Source organism: Bos mutus, chromosome 1 (genome assembly GCF_027580195.1).
Source record: "Bos mutus isolate GX-2022 chromosome 1, NWIPB_WYAK_1.1, whole genome shotgun sequence".
Taxonomy (NCBI): Eukaryota; Metazoa; Chordata; class Mammalia; order Artiodactyla; family Bovidae; genus Bos; species Bos mutus.
In genome coordinates, this window is record NC_091617.1 from 75,563,459 (window position 1) to 75,577,471 (window position 14,013).

Here is a 14,013-nt window from a genome sequence, read left to right on the forward strand (position 1 = left end):
ATCACGATGGTGTGATCACTCACCTACAGCCAGACATCCTGGAATGTGAAATCAAATGGGCCTTAGGAAGCATCACTACGAACAAAGCTAGTGGAGGTGCTGGAATTCCAGTTGAGCTATTTCAAATCCTGAAAGATGACGCTGTTAAAGTGCTGCACTCAATATGCCAGCAAATTTAGAAAACTCAGCAATGGCCACAGGACTGGAAAAGGTCAGTTTTCATTCCAATCCCAAAGAAAGGCAATGCCGAAGAATGCTCAAACTACCACACAATTGCACTCATCTCACACTCTAGTAAAGTGATGCTCAAAATTCTCCAAGCCAAGCTTCAGAAATACATGAACCGTGAACTTCTTGATGTTCAAGCTGGTTTTAGAAAAGGCAGAGGAACCAGAGATCAAATTGGCAACATCTGCTGGATCATGGAAAAAGCAAGAGAGTTCCAGAAAAACATCTATTTCTGCTTCATTGTCTATGCCAAAGCCTTTGACTGTGTGGATCACAATAAACTGTGGAAAATTTTGAAAGAGATGGGAATACCAGGCCACCTGACCTGCCTCTTGAGAAACCTATATGCAGGTCAAGAAGCAACAGTTAGAACTGGACATGGAACAACAGACTGGTTCCAAATAGGAAAAGGAGTACGTCAAGGCTCTATATTGTCACCCTGTCTTTAACTTATATGGAGTATATCATGAGAAATGCTGGGCTAGAGGAAGCACAAGTTGGAATCAAGATTGCCAGGAGAAATATCAATAATCTCAGACATGCATATGACACCACCCATATGACAGAAAGTGAAGAACTAAAGAGCCTCTGGATGAAAGTGAAAGAGCAGAGTGAAAATTTGGCTTAAAGCTCAACATTCAGAAAACTAAGATCATGCCAAGATCATGGCATCCAGTCCCATTACTTCATGGCAAATAGATGGGGAAACAGTGGCTGACTTTATTTTTCTGGGCTTCAAAATTACTGCAAATGTTGACTGAAGCCATGAAATTAAAAGATGCTTACTCCTTGGAAGGAAGGTTATGACCAACTTAGACAGCATATTAAAAAGCAGAGACATTATTTTGTCAACAAAGGCCCGTCTAGTCAAGGGTATGCTTTTTCCAGTGGTCACATATGGATGTGAGAGTTGGACTATAAGGAAAGCTGAGTGCTGAAGAACTGATGTTTTTGAACTGTGGTGTTGGAGAAGACTCTTGAGAGTCCCTTGGACTGCAAGGAGATCCAACCAGTCCATCCTAAAGGAGATCAGTCCTGGGTGTTCATTGAAAGGACTGATATTGAAGCTGAAACTCCAATATTTTGGCCATCTGATGAGAAGAGTTGACTCATTTGAAAAGACCCTGACCCTGACTACTTATATTAAACTAGAACTTCTAATCAGTGGAATGAAGTGATAAAAAAAAAAATAAAAGGAACAAATTGTTTCTTTTTCCATATAATGATTTTCTATATTGAAAATCTCAAGGAGTCTACAAAAAGATTATTAGAACTATTCAGTGACTTCGATATGGTTGAAAGACTCATGAGTGTCTCATGAAAATCAATTATATTTTTATATACTAAAACACACATGAAAATCCACATTTTTTAAAACTACAATTTACAGTTCCCTCAAAATAAAATTCTTATGCATAAATATAATAAAACATTTAAAGGTTGTATAGCCTCAAAATTACAAAACATTGATGTAAGAAATCAGAGAACATAATGGATTCATGATTTATGAATTCATGTTCATGGATCATAACACTTGATATTATGAAGATGCCAATTGTCTTTGAATTATTCTATAGTTCTAATGCAATTCTGTAAAACAATATGTCAAAGACAAACTTGATCTTAGTCAATTTATATACTTTATTTGTGTACAGAGATTGGCATTTTATCTGTATTTACAGGCATAAATTTTCACAGTTTAACTCCCTCAAAGTCATTAAATTTCTTCTCCCATTTTATATTGGTATGGCCTAAAAATTACTTGATTAACCTTTTGCTGGGTTGAAAGTGTTAAATGTCATTTGGGATTAAGTAGCCCATAGATTTTGGCTGATTTATAACTTATGGCATTTAAAAAACTTATGTAATAATATTTTCAATGCATAGATTTTGACTTTTATTTTTTCACCTTTTTATTTGGCAATGGGATGATTAACAGAAATGAGAGAGGTTTGTGAATTCTGAGAAGATCCTTAGTTTTATTTGTTGCTTTAGTTAGCAAATCTTGTGCTTTTTCCCACAGATGTTAAAGCTGTTTATTTTTAAATGTTTAGAATCATATCTTCTTCTGATCTTTAACATTCAAAATGCTTAGAGAATCTAGATCTAAGTCCAAAAATATGCCATTGCCATTAAATAAAATCTGAATCTGAGTTTTGTAGGACTATATCTCTTTAGTCAGATAAAGATTTACTCCAAATTTTTTCTCCCTGTATCTGGAAGAATGGGAAGTATATTTTTGCTTCTTGGCTCTAATGAAGGAATGGTTCACATTTATCTAATACAGTTTATTTTTACAAATGTTCTCAGAAGTGAGGTAATCAGACATTGAGGCAACGTAGAAAAGTTATTATCATAATAAATTTATAAACTTATGTGCATTCTTTCTCTTCTTTATAAATCTGTGAGGCCCTTGATGCTATCTGTGACTTACATATAAGACGTCTCAGTTTCTGGGTCAGCGTTTTATTTGATGCCTCAGTAAATCAGAGGATACTCTCATACTGAAAGATGTTCAAGCAAAAAAAAAAAAAAGTTGATTTATTGTTTCACATAACTGGAAACTCCAGGGACAAATTTAGCTATCAGGAAAATTGAATCAAAGATCAGAAGTCTGTCTCTGTCCCTCAATTCAGCTGTCCTGTGGTATCGCCTCATCTTCACAGAGATTCTCCCCACCGAGCAGCCTCTGACAAGCTCACACGTATCATGTTGCACAGTAAACCTAGTGAGGAAGAGTGTTTCTCCTTCTAATATTTCCTGTTAAATTTTAAATATTGATGATAAGCCTGGAGTGAGTCATGTGTTGATCCCCTTTATTATAGAAGCATATGTGCTTCTCTGAGATGTGCACACCCCAACCTAGATAGCATATTGAAAAGCAGAGACATTACTTTGCCAACAAAGGTTCGTCTAGTCAAGGCTATGGTTTTTCCTGTGATCATGTATGGATGTGAGAGTTGGACTGTGAAGAAAGCTGAGCACCAAAGAATTGATGCTTTTGAAGTGTGGTATTGAAGAAGACCCTTGAGAGTCCCTTGGACTGCAAGGAGATCCAACCAGTCCATTCTGAAGGAGATCAGCCCTGGGATTTCTTTGGAAGGAATGATGCTAAAGCTGAAACTCCAGTACTTTGGCCACCTCATGCAAAGAGTTGACTCATTGGAGAAGACTCTGATGCTGGGAGGGATTGGGGGCATGAGGAGAAGGGGACAACAGAGGATGAGATGGCTGGATGGCATCACTGACTCAATGAACGTGCGTCAGAGTGAACTCGGGAGTTGGTGATGGACAGGGAGGCCTGGCGTGCTGCGATTCATGGGGTCGCAAAGAGTTGGACACGACTGAGCGACTGAACTGAACTGAACTGAACTCCATCCAAAGCCACAGACAGAATGCAGCACTGGGTATTTTCTTTATGGAAATTCAGTATTTATTAATAGAAAATGGTTAATAGGTGCTGGGCAAGCAGAAATGAGTTTTCCAAACAGTACATGTGCATGCCTGCTAGGTTGTTTCAATCATGTCTGTCTCTTTGTGACTCAATAGACCATAACCGTCTAGACTTCTCTGGCCATAGGACTCTCCAGGCAAGAATACTGGAGTGGGTTGCCATACCCTCCACCAGGGAATCTTCGGAACTCAGGGATCCAGCTCTCTTTATCTCTTGCTTTGGCAGATGGGTTCTTTACCACTAGCGCCACCTGGGAAGCCACAAACAATACACACCCAACACAAAAATACCCGAAATGAAGTCATGAAAGCAAATAAATAATAAAAGTAAGACACGAAGAATTAAAGAATGTTCTGGGATTTTCATTTGAAAGAGCAGTGTTGGAGTTATAGTTCTGGCACTTTCAAGCCATGTGGACTTAAGTAAATGACATATACTCTATGAAATTTAATTTCTTTTCTGTTTAGTTTTTAAGAATAAACAAAATGTTTATAATCCACTAATGAGATAATTGTATATAGAGAAAAATCCAAAAACATTTAAAAGTAGAATAGAATAACGTAACAGTTCAGCATGTTTCTTGGAACTTAATAGGTATCATAAAAATTAACCATGACTTTATGATTTAATAAATGGTACAATACTGAATTTAAAAAATATACCATCTTAAATACTATCAAAAATGTAAGGCATTTAAGAAAAATATCCAATAAATATGTATGACTCCTCCATACAAAAAGAAATTTAAAAATTAAGTCAGGTGTCAGGTTTATTAGGCTATAATTTCAGTTCAGTTCAGTTCAGTTGCTCAGTTGTGTCTGACCCTTTGCAACCCCATGGATTGCAGTATGCCAGGCTTCTCTGTCCATCACCTAATCCCAGAGCTTGCTCAAACTCATGTCCATCAAGTTGGTATGCCATCCAACCATCTTATCCTCTGTCATCCCCTTCTCCTCCTACCTTCAATCTTTCCCAGCATCAAGGTCTTTTCCAATGAGTCAGTTCTTCACATCAGATGGCTAAAGTGTTGGAGTTTCAGTTTCAGCATCAGTCCTCCCAATGAATATTCAGGACTGATTTCATGGAGGATTGACTGGTTAGATCTCTTTGCAGTCCAAGGGACTCTCAAGAGTCTTCTCCAACACCACAGTTCAAAAGCATCAATTCTTCAGCTCTAAGCTTTCTTTTTAGTCCAATTCTCATATCCATACATGACCACTGGAAAAAATATAGCCGTGACTAGACAGAACTTGTTGGCAATATAATGTTTCTGCTTTCTAATATGCTGTCTGGGTTGGTCATAACTTTTCTTCCAAAGAGCAAGCGTCTTTTAATTTCATGGCTGCAATCATCATCTGCAGTGATTTTGGAGGCCCCCAAATAAAGTCTTCGACTGTTTTCATTGTTTCTCCATCTATTTGCCATGAAGTGATGGGACCGTATGCCATGATCTTAGTTTTCTGAATGTTGAGTTTTAAGCCAATTTTTTCACTCTCCTCTTTCACTTTCACCAAGAGGTTCTTTAGTTCTCTGCTTTCTGCCATAGGCATGGTGTCATCTGCATATCTGAGGTTACTGATACTTCTTCTGGCAATCTTGATCCCAGCTTGTGCTCAATCCAGCCTGGCATTTTGCATGATGTACTCTGCATATAAGTAAAATCAGCAGGGTGACAATATATAGCCCTGATATACTCATTTCCCTATTTGGAACTAGTCTGTTTTTCCATGTCCAATTCTAACTGTTGCTTCTTGACCTGCATGCAAATTTCTCAGGAAACAGGTAAGGTGGTCTGGCATTCCCATCTCTTTAAGAATTGTCTACAGTTTGTTGTGATGCACACAGTCAAAGGCTTTGGCATAGTCAATAAAGCAGAAGTAGATGTTTTTCTGGAACTCTCTTGTTTTTTTGATAATCTTATGCATTTGGCAATTCGACCTCTGGTTCCTCTGCCTTTTCTAAATCCAGCTTGAACATCTGGAAGTTCATGGGTCACATACTGTTGAAGCCTGACTTGAAGAATTTTGAGCATTACTTTGCTAGCATGTGAGATGAGTGCAATTATGTTGTAGTTTGAACATTCTTTGGCATTGCTTTTCTTTGGGATTGGAATGAAAACTGACCTTTTCCAGTTCTGTGGCCACTGCTGAGTTTTCCAAATTTGCTGGCATGTTGAGTGCAGCACTTTAACAACATCATGTTTTAGGGCTGGAAATAGCTCAACTAGAATTCCATCACCTCCACTAGCTTTGTTCGTAGTGATGCTTTCTAAGGCCCACCTGACTTCACATTCCAGGGTGTCCTGCTCTGGGTGAGTGATTATATTATCGTGGTTATCTGCATCATGAAGATCTTTTTTGTATCGTTCTTCTGTGTATTCTTGCCACCTCTTCTCAATACCTTTTACTTCTGTGAGGTCCATACCATTTCTGTCCTTTATTGTGTCCATCTTTGCATGAAATGTTTCCTTGGTATCTATAATTTTCATGAAGAGATCTCTAATGTTTCCCATCCTATTGTTTTCCTCTATTTCTTTGCCTTGATCAGTGAGGAAGGCTTTCTTATCTGTCCTTGCTATTCTATGGAACTCTGCATTCAGATGGGTATATCTTTCCTTTTCTCCTTTGCCTTTAGCATCTCTTCTTTTCTTAGCTATTTGTAAGGCCTTCTCAGAAAACTGTTTTGCCTTTTTGCATTTCTTTTTCTTGGAGATGGTCTTTATCACTGCCCCCTTTACAATGTCACAAACCTCTGTCCATAGTTCATCAGGCACTCTGTCTATCAGATCTAGTCCCTTGAATCTATTTCTCACTTCCACTGTATAATCATAGGGGATTCAATTTAGGTCATACCTGAATGGTCTAGTGGTTTTCCCTACTTTCTTCAATTTAAGTCTGAATTTTGCAATGAGGAATTCGTGATCTGTGCCACGGTCAGCTCCTGGTTTTGTTTTTGCTGACTGTATAGAGCTTCTCCATCTTTGGCTGCAAAGAATATAATCAATCTGATTTCAGTATTGACCATCTGGTGATGTCCATATGTAGAGTTGTCTTTTCTTTTGTTGAAAGAGACTGTTTGCTATGACCAGTGCATTCTCTCGGCAAAACTCTGTTAGCCTTTTCCCTGTTTCATCTTGTCCTCCAAGGCCAAATTTGCCTGTTACTCCAAGTATCCCTTTACTTCTTACTTTTGCATTCTAGTCCCCAGTGATGAAAAGGACATCTTCTTTGGGTGTTAGTTCTAGAAGGTCTTGCAGGTCTTCATAGAACCATTCACCTTCAGCATCTTCAGCATTACTGGTTGGGGCATAGACTTGGATTGCTGTGATATTAAATAGTTTGCCTTGGAAATGAACCAAGATCATTTTCTTGTTTATGAGATTGTATCCAAGTACTGCATTTTGGACTCTTTTGTTGACTATGAAGGCTACTCCATTTCTTCTAGGGGATTCTTGCCCACTGTAATAGATACACTGGTTATCTGAATTAAATTAATCCGTTCCAGTCTGTTTTAGTCCACTGATTCCTAAAACGTCTGTGTTCACTCTTGCCATCTGTTTGACCACTTCCAATTTAGCTTGATTCATGGACCTAACATTCCTGATTCCTATGCAATATTGTTTTTTAAAACATCAGATTTTACTTCCCTCACCAGTCACCTCAACAAGTGGTCATTGTTTTCTCTTTGTCTTTGTTTCTTCACTCTTTCTGGAGTTATTTCTATATTCTTCTCCAGTAGTATATTGGGCACCTACCGACCTGGGGACGTTATCTTTCAGTGTCATATCTTTTTGCCTTTTCATACTGATCATGGGGTTCTCAAGGCAAGGATACTGAAGTGGTTTGCCATTCCCTTCTCCAGTGGACCACATTTTTTCAGAACTCTCCACCATGACCTGTCTGTCTTTGGTGGCCCCACATGGCATGAATCATAGTTTCATTGAGTTAGACAAGGCTGTGGCCCATGTGATCAGTTTGATAGTTTTCTGTGATTGTGGTTTTCATTCTGTCTGCCCTATGATGGATTATGATAAGAGTTTTATGGAGGCTTCCTGATGGGAGAGACTGACATTGCGGGAAAGTGGGTCTTGTTCTGATGGGTGGGGCCATGTTCATTAAATCTTTAATCCAACTTTCTGTTGGTGGACAGGGCTGCTGTGTTCCCTCCCTATTGTTTGACCTGAGACCAAACTATTGTGGGGGTAATGAAGATAATGGCGACCTCCTTCAAAAGGTCTTGTGCAAGCACTGTGGTATTCAATGCCCCTGACCCTGCAACAGGCCACTGTCGACCCACACCTCCGCCAGAGACTCCTGGACACTCACAGGCACTTCTGGGTCAGTCTCTTGCAGAGTCATTGCTTCTTTCTCCTGGGTCCTGGTGTGCACAGGCTTTGCTTCTGCCTTCCAAGAGTCTGTTTCCTCAGTCTTGTGTAAGTTCTGTAATCAAATCCCACTGGCCTTCAAAGTCAAATTCCCTGGGGGTTCTCAGTCCCTTTGCCATGTCCCCGGGCTGGGAAATCTGTTGTGGAAATAATTCATGTGCAATAAACTTTTCTTTTTTCCAAGTGCAATTCTATGATTTTTAACAAATGCATGTGGTTGTGTAACCACTAGCACAATAAAAAGAGTCACCATTTACATCAACCCCCAAACTGCTCAAATGCTCCTTTGTCAACCTACTGTCCCCACATCCAAACCCTGGTTACCACTGTTCTTTTTTGTTTTTGTACTTACCATTTTGGCTTTGCCAGAACATCTTATTAATGGAATAATACAGTTTGTGGCTTTCTGAGTTTGGCTTCTCTCACTTAGCATCATGTATTTGCTAGCTACCCATGTGCTGCATGCATCAATAAATCCTTCCACTTTATTGCTGAATAGAATTGCATTGCATACTGTTCCACAGTTTGTTTATCCATTTAACAATTGACGGACATCTGCGTTGTTTCTAGTTTTTGGCAACTATCAACACTGCAATAAACTTTCCCATACAGTTCTTTTCCTTTTTGTAATTTTTTTTGTGAACATGTATTTTATTTCTCTTGAGAAAGCACACAGGAGTGAGATTTCTGAGTCAAATCATTGTCGAAGTTGGAGAAAACTGATTTTTCACATGCCTATACTAATTTGCATTCCCACTGCTGCTGCCGCCGCCGCTAAGTCGCTTCAGTCGTGTCCGACTCTGTGCGACCCCACAGACGGCAGCCCAACAATATATAAATATTCCAGTTGCTCCACGTTCTTGCCAGTACCTGGTACTCTGTTCTATTTTAGTCATTCTAATAACAGTGTAGTAATATTTCATTGTGATTAAAATTTGCATGTGGTTAATGACTGATATTTGGAGAAGGCAATGGCATCCCACTCTAGTACTCTTGCCTGGAAAATCCCATGGACAGAGGAGCCTGGTGGGCTGCAGTCCATGGGGTCGCTAAGAGTCGGACACGACTGAGCGACTTCACTTTCACTTTTCACATGCATTGGAGAAGGAAATGGCAACCCACTCCAGTGTTCTTGCCTGGAGAATCCCAGGGACAGAGGAGCCTGTTGGGCTGTTGTCTACGGGGTTGTACAGAGTCGGACACGACTGAAGTGACTTAGCAGCAGCAGCAGCAATGACTGATAGTAGTGAGCAGATTTTCATGGTATTACTTGCTACCTGTGCATCATCTTTGATTAAGTTTCTGTATACTCTGAACTATTTTCTTATTAAGTTATAATAGGTCTTTATATATTCAGAATACAAGTCCCTCATCAGAAATATTTTGTGCATATTGTCATATAGCCTAAAGTTATTCTGTTATTTTTCTAAAGTGTCTTTTGAAATGCAAGACTTTTATTTTGAAGATGTCCAATTTTATCAATTTTTTGAAAAAATTGCAGTCATCATTTTTGTGTTGTAGCTTTAAAATTGTTGTTTGACCCAAGATCACAAGAATTTTCTTCTATCAGTTTTATATGTTTACACTTGATATTTGTGTTTATCATTCATTTCAGCTTAATCTTTTATAGTGCAAAGTGACACTGAAAGTTCTTTTGTAGAAAAATATCATAGTTTCAGTATTATTTGTTTAGGTGACTATCCTGAACTGCCTTGGCAGATATAAAATTATGTATAAGACAATTATATATAAATATGCATATATTTATGCTATTTTATTATTTAGTGTTTATATAATTTATATATATTGTATCTAATTATGTACATATAATTACATGAATGCTAGAAAGAAAATATAAATTCTTTTTTTTTTTTTAATAGTGAAAACTTTTATATTTGGAATTAGCCAGCTGGACTCAGTTTAGATAATGCCAATTTTGTTGGCAACATCCAAAGCATCATAGTCTGGAGCCAGTCGAACATATGCCTTCTTCTCTCCATCAGGCCTGATCAGAGTATTGACCTTAGCCACGTCAATGTCATAGAGCTTCTTCACAGCCTGTTTAATTTGGTGCTTGTTGGCCTTGACGTCCACAATGAATACCAGTGTGTTGTTGTCTTCTATTTTCTTCATGGCTGACTCGATGGTGAGGGGGAATTTGATGATGGCATAGTGGTCAAGTTTGTTTCTCCTAGGGGCACTCTTCCGAGGATATTTGGGCTGCCTCCTGAGCCGCAGTGTTTTGGGCCGCCGGAAGGTGGGCGACGTCCGGATCTTCTTTTTTTTGTGGCTGTGGACACCTTTCAACACTGCTTTCTTGGCCTTCAACATGGAGTTTACAACTGTATATTTATCAGGCTTCAAATAAATTTTTAAAACTCTTGAATACTTGCTAGCAGACAAAAAAAAGTCTGTGATAAGAAAAAAGAAAAATTGAAAGTAAATGAGCTAAAGTTTGAATCAAGAAGCCAGAAAAAGAACCATAGAATAAACACAAGTACATGGAATGTAGAAGATAAAAGCATAAGTTAATAAAATAAAATTGCATACTATTTATTACACTAAATATTGCAGAGACTCAAAAAGGGGAACCTGGTGCAACTAATTTTATGAGACAGGTAAAACTATGACACTTAAAAATTATAGAACATTTTTACATATGAACATAAAATCTAAACGTATTAAAGAAGTTAAGCAACTTTAATACAATAGTGTGTGTGTGTGTGTGTGTGTGCATGGATTATATCATCAGTCAGTGGGATTTACCATAAGAGAGAAATTATAGTCAAATGAAACTGTAATTGATTTAATTGTGTATTTTAGCAGATTAAATTTGAGAAATATTCAGATTAGCTTAATAAATAAAAAGCTACTCAATAAAATTAAACATTTATTGATAATTTAAAATAATAATAAGAATGTTTTAGCAAAGTAGGAATAGAGGAAATTTCCTTAAAGTGATTAATGAAATTACTACTGACAATCATAAACATAATGTTCTAAGATGAACCTGGAGATGCCTTTTAATTAATGAAAGAATTAATCACTATTGTCAATAACAGCCAATATCTTACCATTTCATACTCATGAAACAAGATAAAAGGAAAAGAGATATTAAAAATAAAAAGTTAATATCATTTACTTAGAACAATGAGAATATGAAGATAAGGCACAGAAAATACAATAGGATTTTCATGTTATCTAGTCAACTCACAAAAATAAATATAATTTAAATATTTCAGCCACATCCAAATAACAATGTCATAGAACAAGATAAGTCATTTAAGATAACACAAAGATTATAAATCATAGTGGGATTTGTGAAACAAAGTTGAAAACTCTAAAATTAGATTGAATAAATAGAAAACAATATTCTCAAGTGAAAAATACTAATATTAAAATGTCAATCCTTCAAAATTAATTTATTAATTTAATGCAATTCTGATTGAGATCATAAGAGAAAAAGAGAGAGATAGAGATAGAGGTAGGAAAAAAGAGAGGGAGAGAGAGAGGGAATGGAACTGGGAGACTAAGGAATAAAAACAGGCAGTAAGATATGGAGTAATAATAATTGGAGAGAAACCTTCCTAATATGATAGTTTAAGGTATTAACAATCATATCTCTCTGCTATTGACCCAGGAATAGAGAAATAATACAATGTTTGGAGTTTAGACTTCTCCAAAACAATTTTTATGCAAAAAAATTGTTAATATATGATAGAAATGATGTTACCCATCAATGAGGAATGAAGAGGGAATTCAGTAAATGGTGTGCTGGAACAACTATCTGTATAGAAAAGATTAAGTTTCATTCCTTTTCCCATAAAAGGTAAATCCACATGAATTAGTTATTTTAAAATGAGAAAAATATTTTAAAACTATTAGAGGAAAACAGTAAGATAACTTTGAACTCTTAGATTTAAAAAGTATTAGTTTGATATACAAAATTAGCAAAATCCATTAAAAATTAGACTAGTAAAGAACTAGATTAAGTTTTTAAATTATTATGACTAATGACGACCTAGTAAGATGAATGATGAGCCAGATTATGGTAGTGAAAACTGAAAGTGAAAGTCGTTCAGTTGTCTCTGATTCTTTGTGATCCCATGAACTATGTAGTCCATGGAATTCTCTAGGCCAGAATACTGGAGTGGGTAGCCTTTCCCTTCTCCAGGGTATCTTGCCAACCCAGGGATCACACCCAGGTCTCCATCATTGCAGGCAGATTCTTTACCAGTTGAGCCATAAGGGAAGCCCGATCATGGTAGTATATATTACAAAATATTTAACAAACAAATTTATTGCTAAGAATATGTTAAAAGCTTCTACCAATAATTACCTTGACTACACTGATATATATTTACACCAAAGCTTATGAACTTGCATACTTTAAATATATGCATTTTATTATATATCAATCAAATTTTAATTAAGCAGCTAAAAATTAATAGGAATATAACTCAATAGGAAGGTAGGCAAAATATATGAAAAGGCAGTTCACTAACAAGGAAAATTGAATGGCTCTTAAGGATAAACTGTGTTTATGTGCTTAGTCACTCGGTCGTATCCGACTCTGCGGCCCCATGGACTGTAGCCCACCAGGCTCCTCTGTCCGTGGGGATTCTCCAGGCAAGAATACTGGAGTGGGTTGTCATGCCCTCCTTCAGAGGATCCTCCCAACCCAGGGATCGAACCCAGGTCTTCCACATTGCAGGTAGATTCTTTACATCTGAGCCACCAGGGAAGCCCCATAAGGATTTAAAAAGATATTAACTCTCACTAGCAATCAGGGGAATACATATTACAGTAATGATGTTCCATTTTACAACCATAAGATTAGCAAAATGAAAAGAAGGTAACAATACCAGATCATGGTGTATGCTGTGGAAAACAGAAAGTCTGATACATTGCTGCTAGAAGTGTGAAATAGTACAATCATATTACAGAGTAAATTTTGCGATATTGATTACAGTTAAAAATGTGAATATGCATTAATATCCAAAGGCCTAGTAATTTGAATTCTAATAGCTAGAAAAAAATCCTTGTATATGTGCCACATGGTACACATACAAAGATTTTTGTTGAAATAATGTTTACAATAGCAAAAATCAAAAGCAGTCAAAATATTACAAACAGGAAAATGGCTAAATAATTTATAATTTATCCCTGAATTGAGAGACTTACTAATAGGCAATAGCTAAGCTTAATTGTAAAGATCATGAATAAAATGTTGAGTGAACAATTTTTAGATTTAAACACACAGAATAAAATAATTTAATTAAAAATTTAAAATACACAAAATCATACTAAATGTTCTATGAAGATGCACATATAGGTAATAAAAGTACAATATAATTGGCTAGAAAGATATAAGATATGTTAGGTTTTTCATGGTGATTACTTCTGGAAGCTATATAGAGAGAGGTAGTTAGTACTGGGCAGAGAAAAAGAAAGCGATTTTGAATTTATCTGATAATATAATGTTCTTTCTCTTTATTTAAAAAATGTATATGTGTGTGTCTGAAGCGGTGATAACGTTATTAATAATATTAATCTGTAATATTATTCTATTCATGTTTCTGTGATTTTAAATATTTTGAAACAAAACAGTGGCTTCATATTTTCTTAAGATCTAAATGAGCAACAAATGCAAACCTTGTCACAAAATTGCAAAGCACTAAGTAATACAGGTACGGCAACCCTTATTTAAACAAAATATTAGGCCCATGTACCCATTTATTATGACTTACTGATTGATAAATGAATGCCATCTCATACTTAGTAATTATTAAATGAATAACAAACCAGTGACCAACTTATAAGTGCTGAGAAAATATGACAATAACAAAGCAAAGGGACCAGATGGAGGTGGGAGTGGAAATGTGGAGATATGCGTGCCTTCCAATGTTCCACACCAGGCTTAGCTTGCTGTCGACACTCAGTAAAT

The 14,013-nt window shown here is 36.7% G+C and overlaps 1 protein-coding gene and 1 long non-coding RNA gene across 3 annotated transcripts in view; one reads left to right on the plus strand and one right to left on the minus strand.

Annotated features, from left to right (window-relative positions):
* LOC138989170 (uncharacterized) overlaps nt 1-14,013 on the plus strand; it is an 83,529-nt gene that overhangs the window by 34,409 nt on the left and 35,107 nt on the right. The window lies entirely within an intron of this gene.
* LOC102286665 (large ribosomal subunit protein uL23) lies at nt 9,956-10,410 on the minus strand. Its single transcript, XM_005897677.3, has one exon. It carries the CDS (start codon nt 10,395-10,397, stop codon nt 9,987-9,989), a length of 411 nt encoding a protein of 136 aa, XP_005897739.2. The 5' UTR covers nt 10,398-10,410; the 3' UTR covers nt 9,956-9,986.

Excerpts from the sequence above, each read along its gene's own strand:
- LOC102286665 (XM_005897677.3), bottom strand. The coding sequence starts at position 10,397 with ATGTTGAAGGCCAAGAAAGCAGTGTTGAAAGGTGTCCACAGCCACAAA.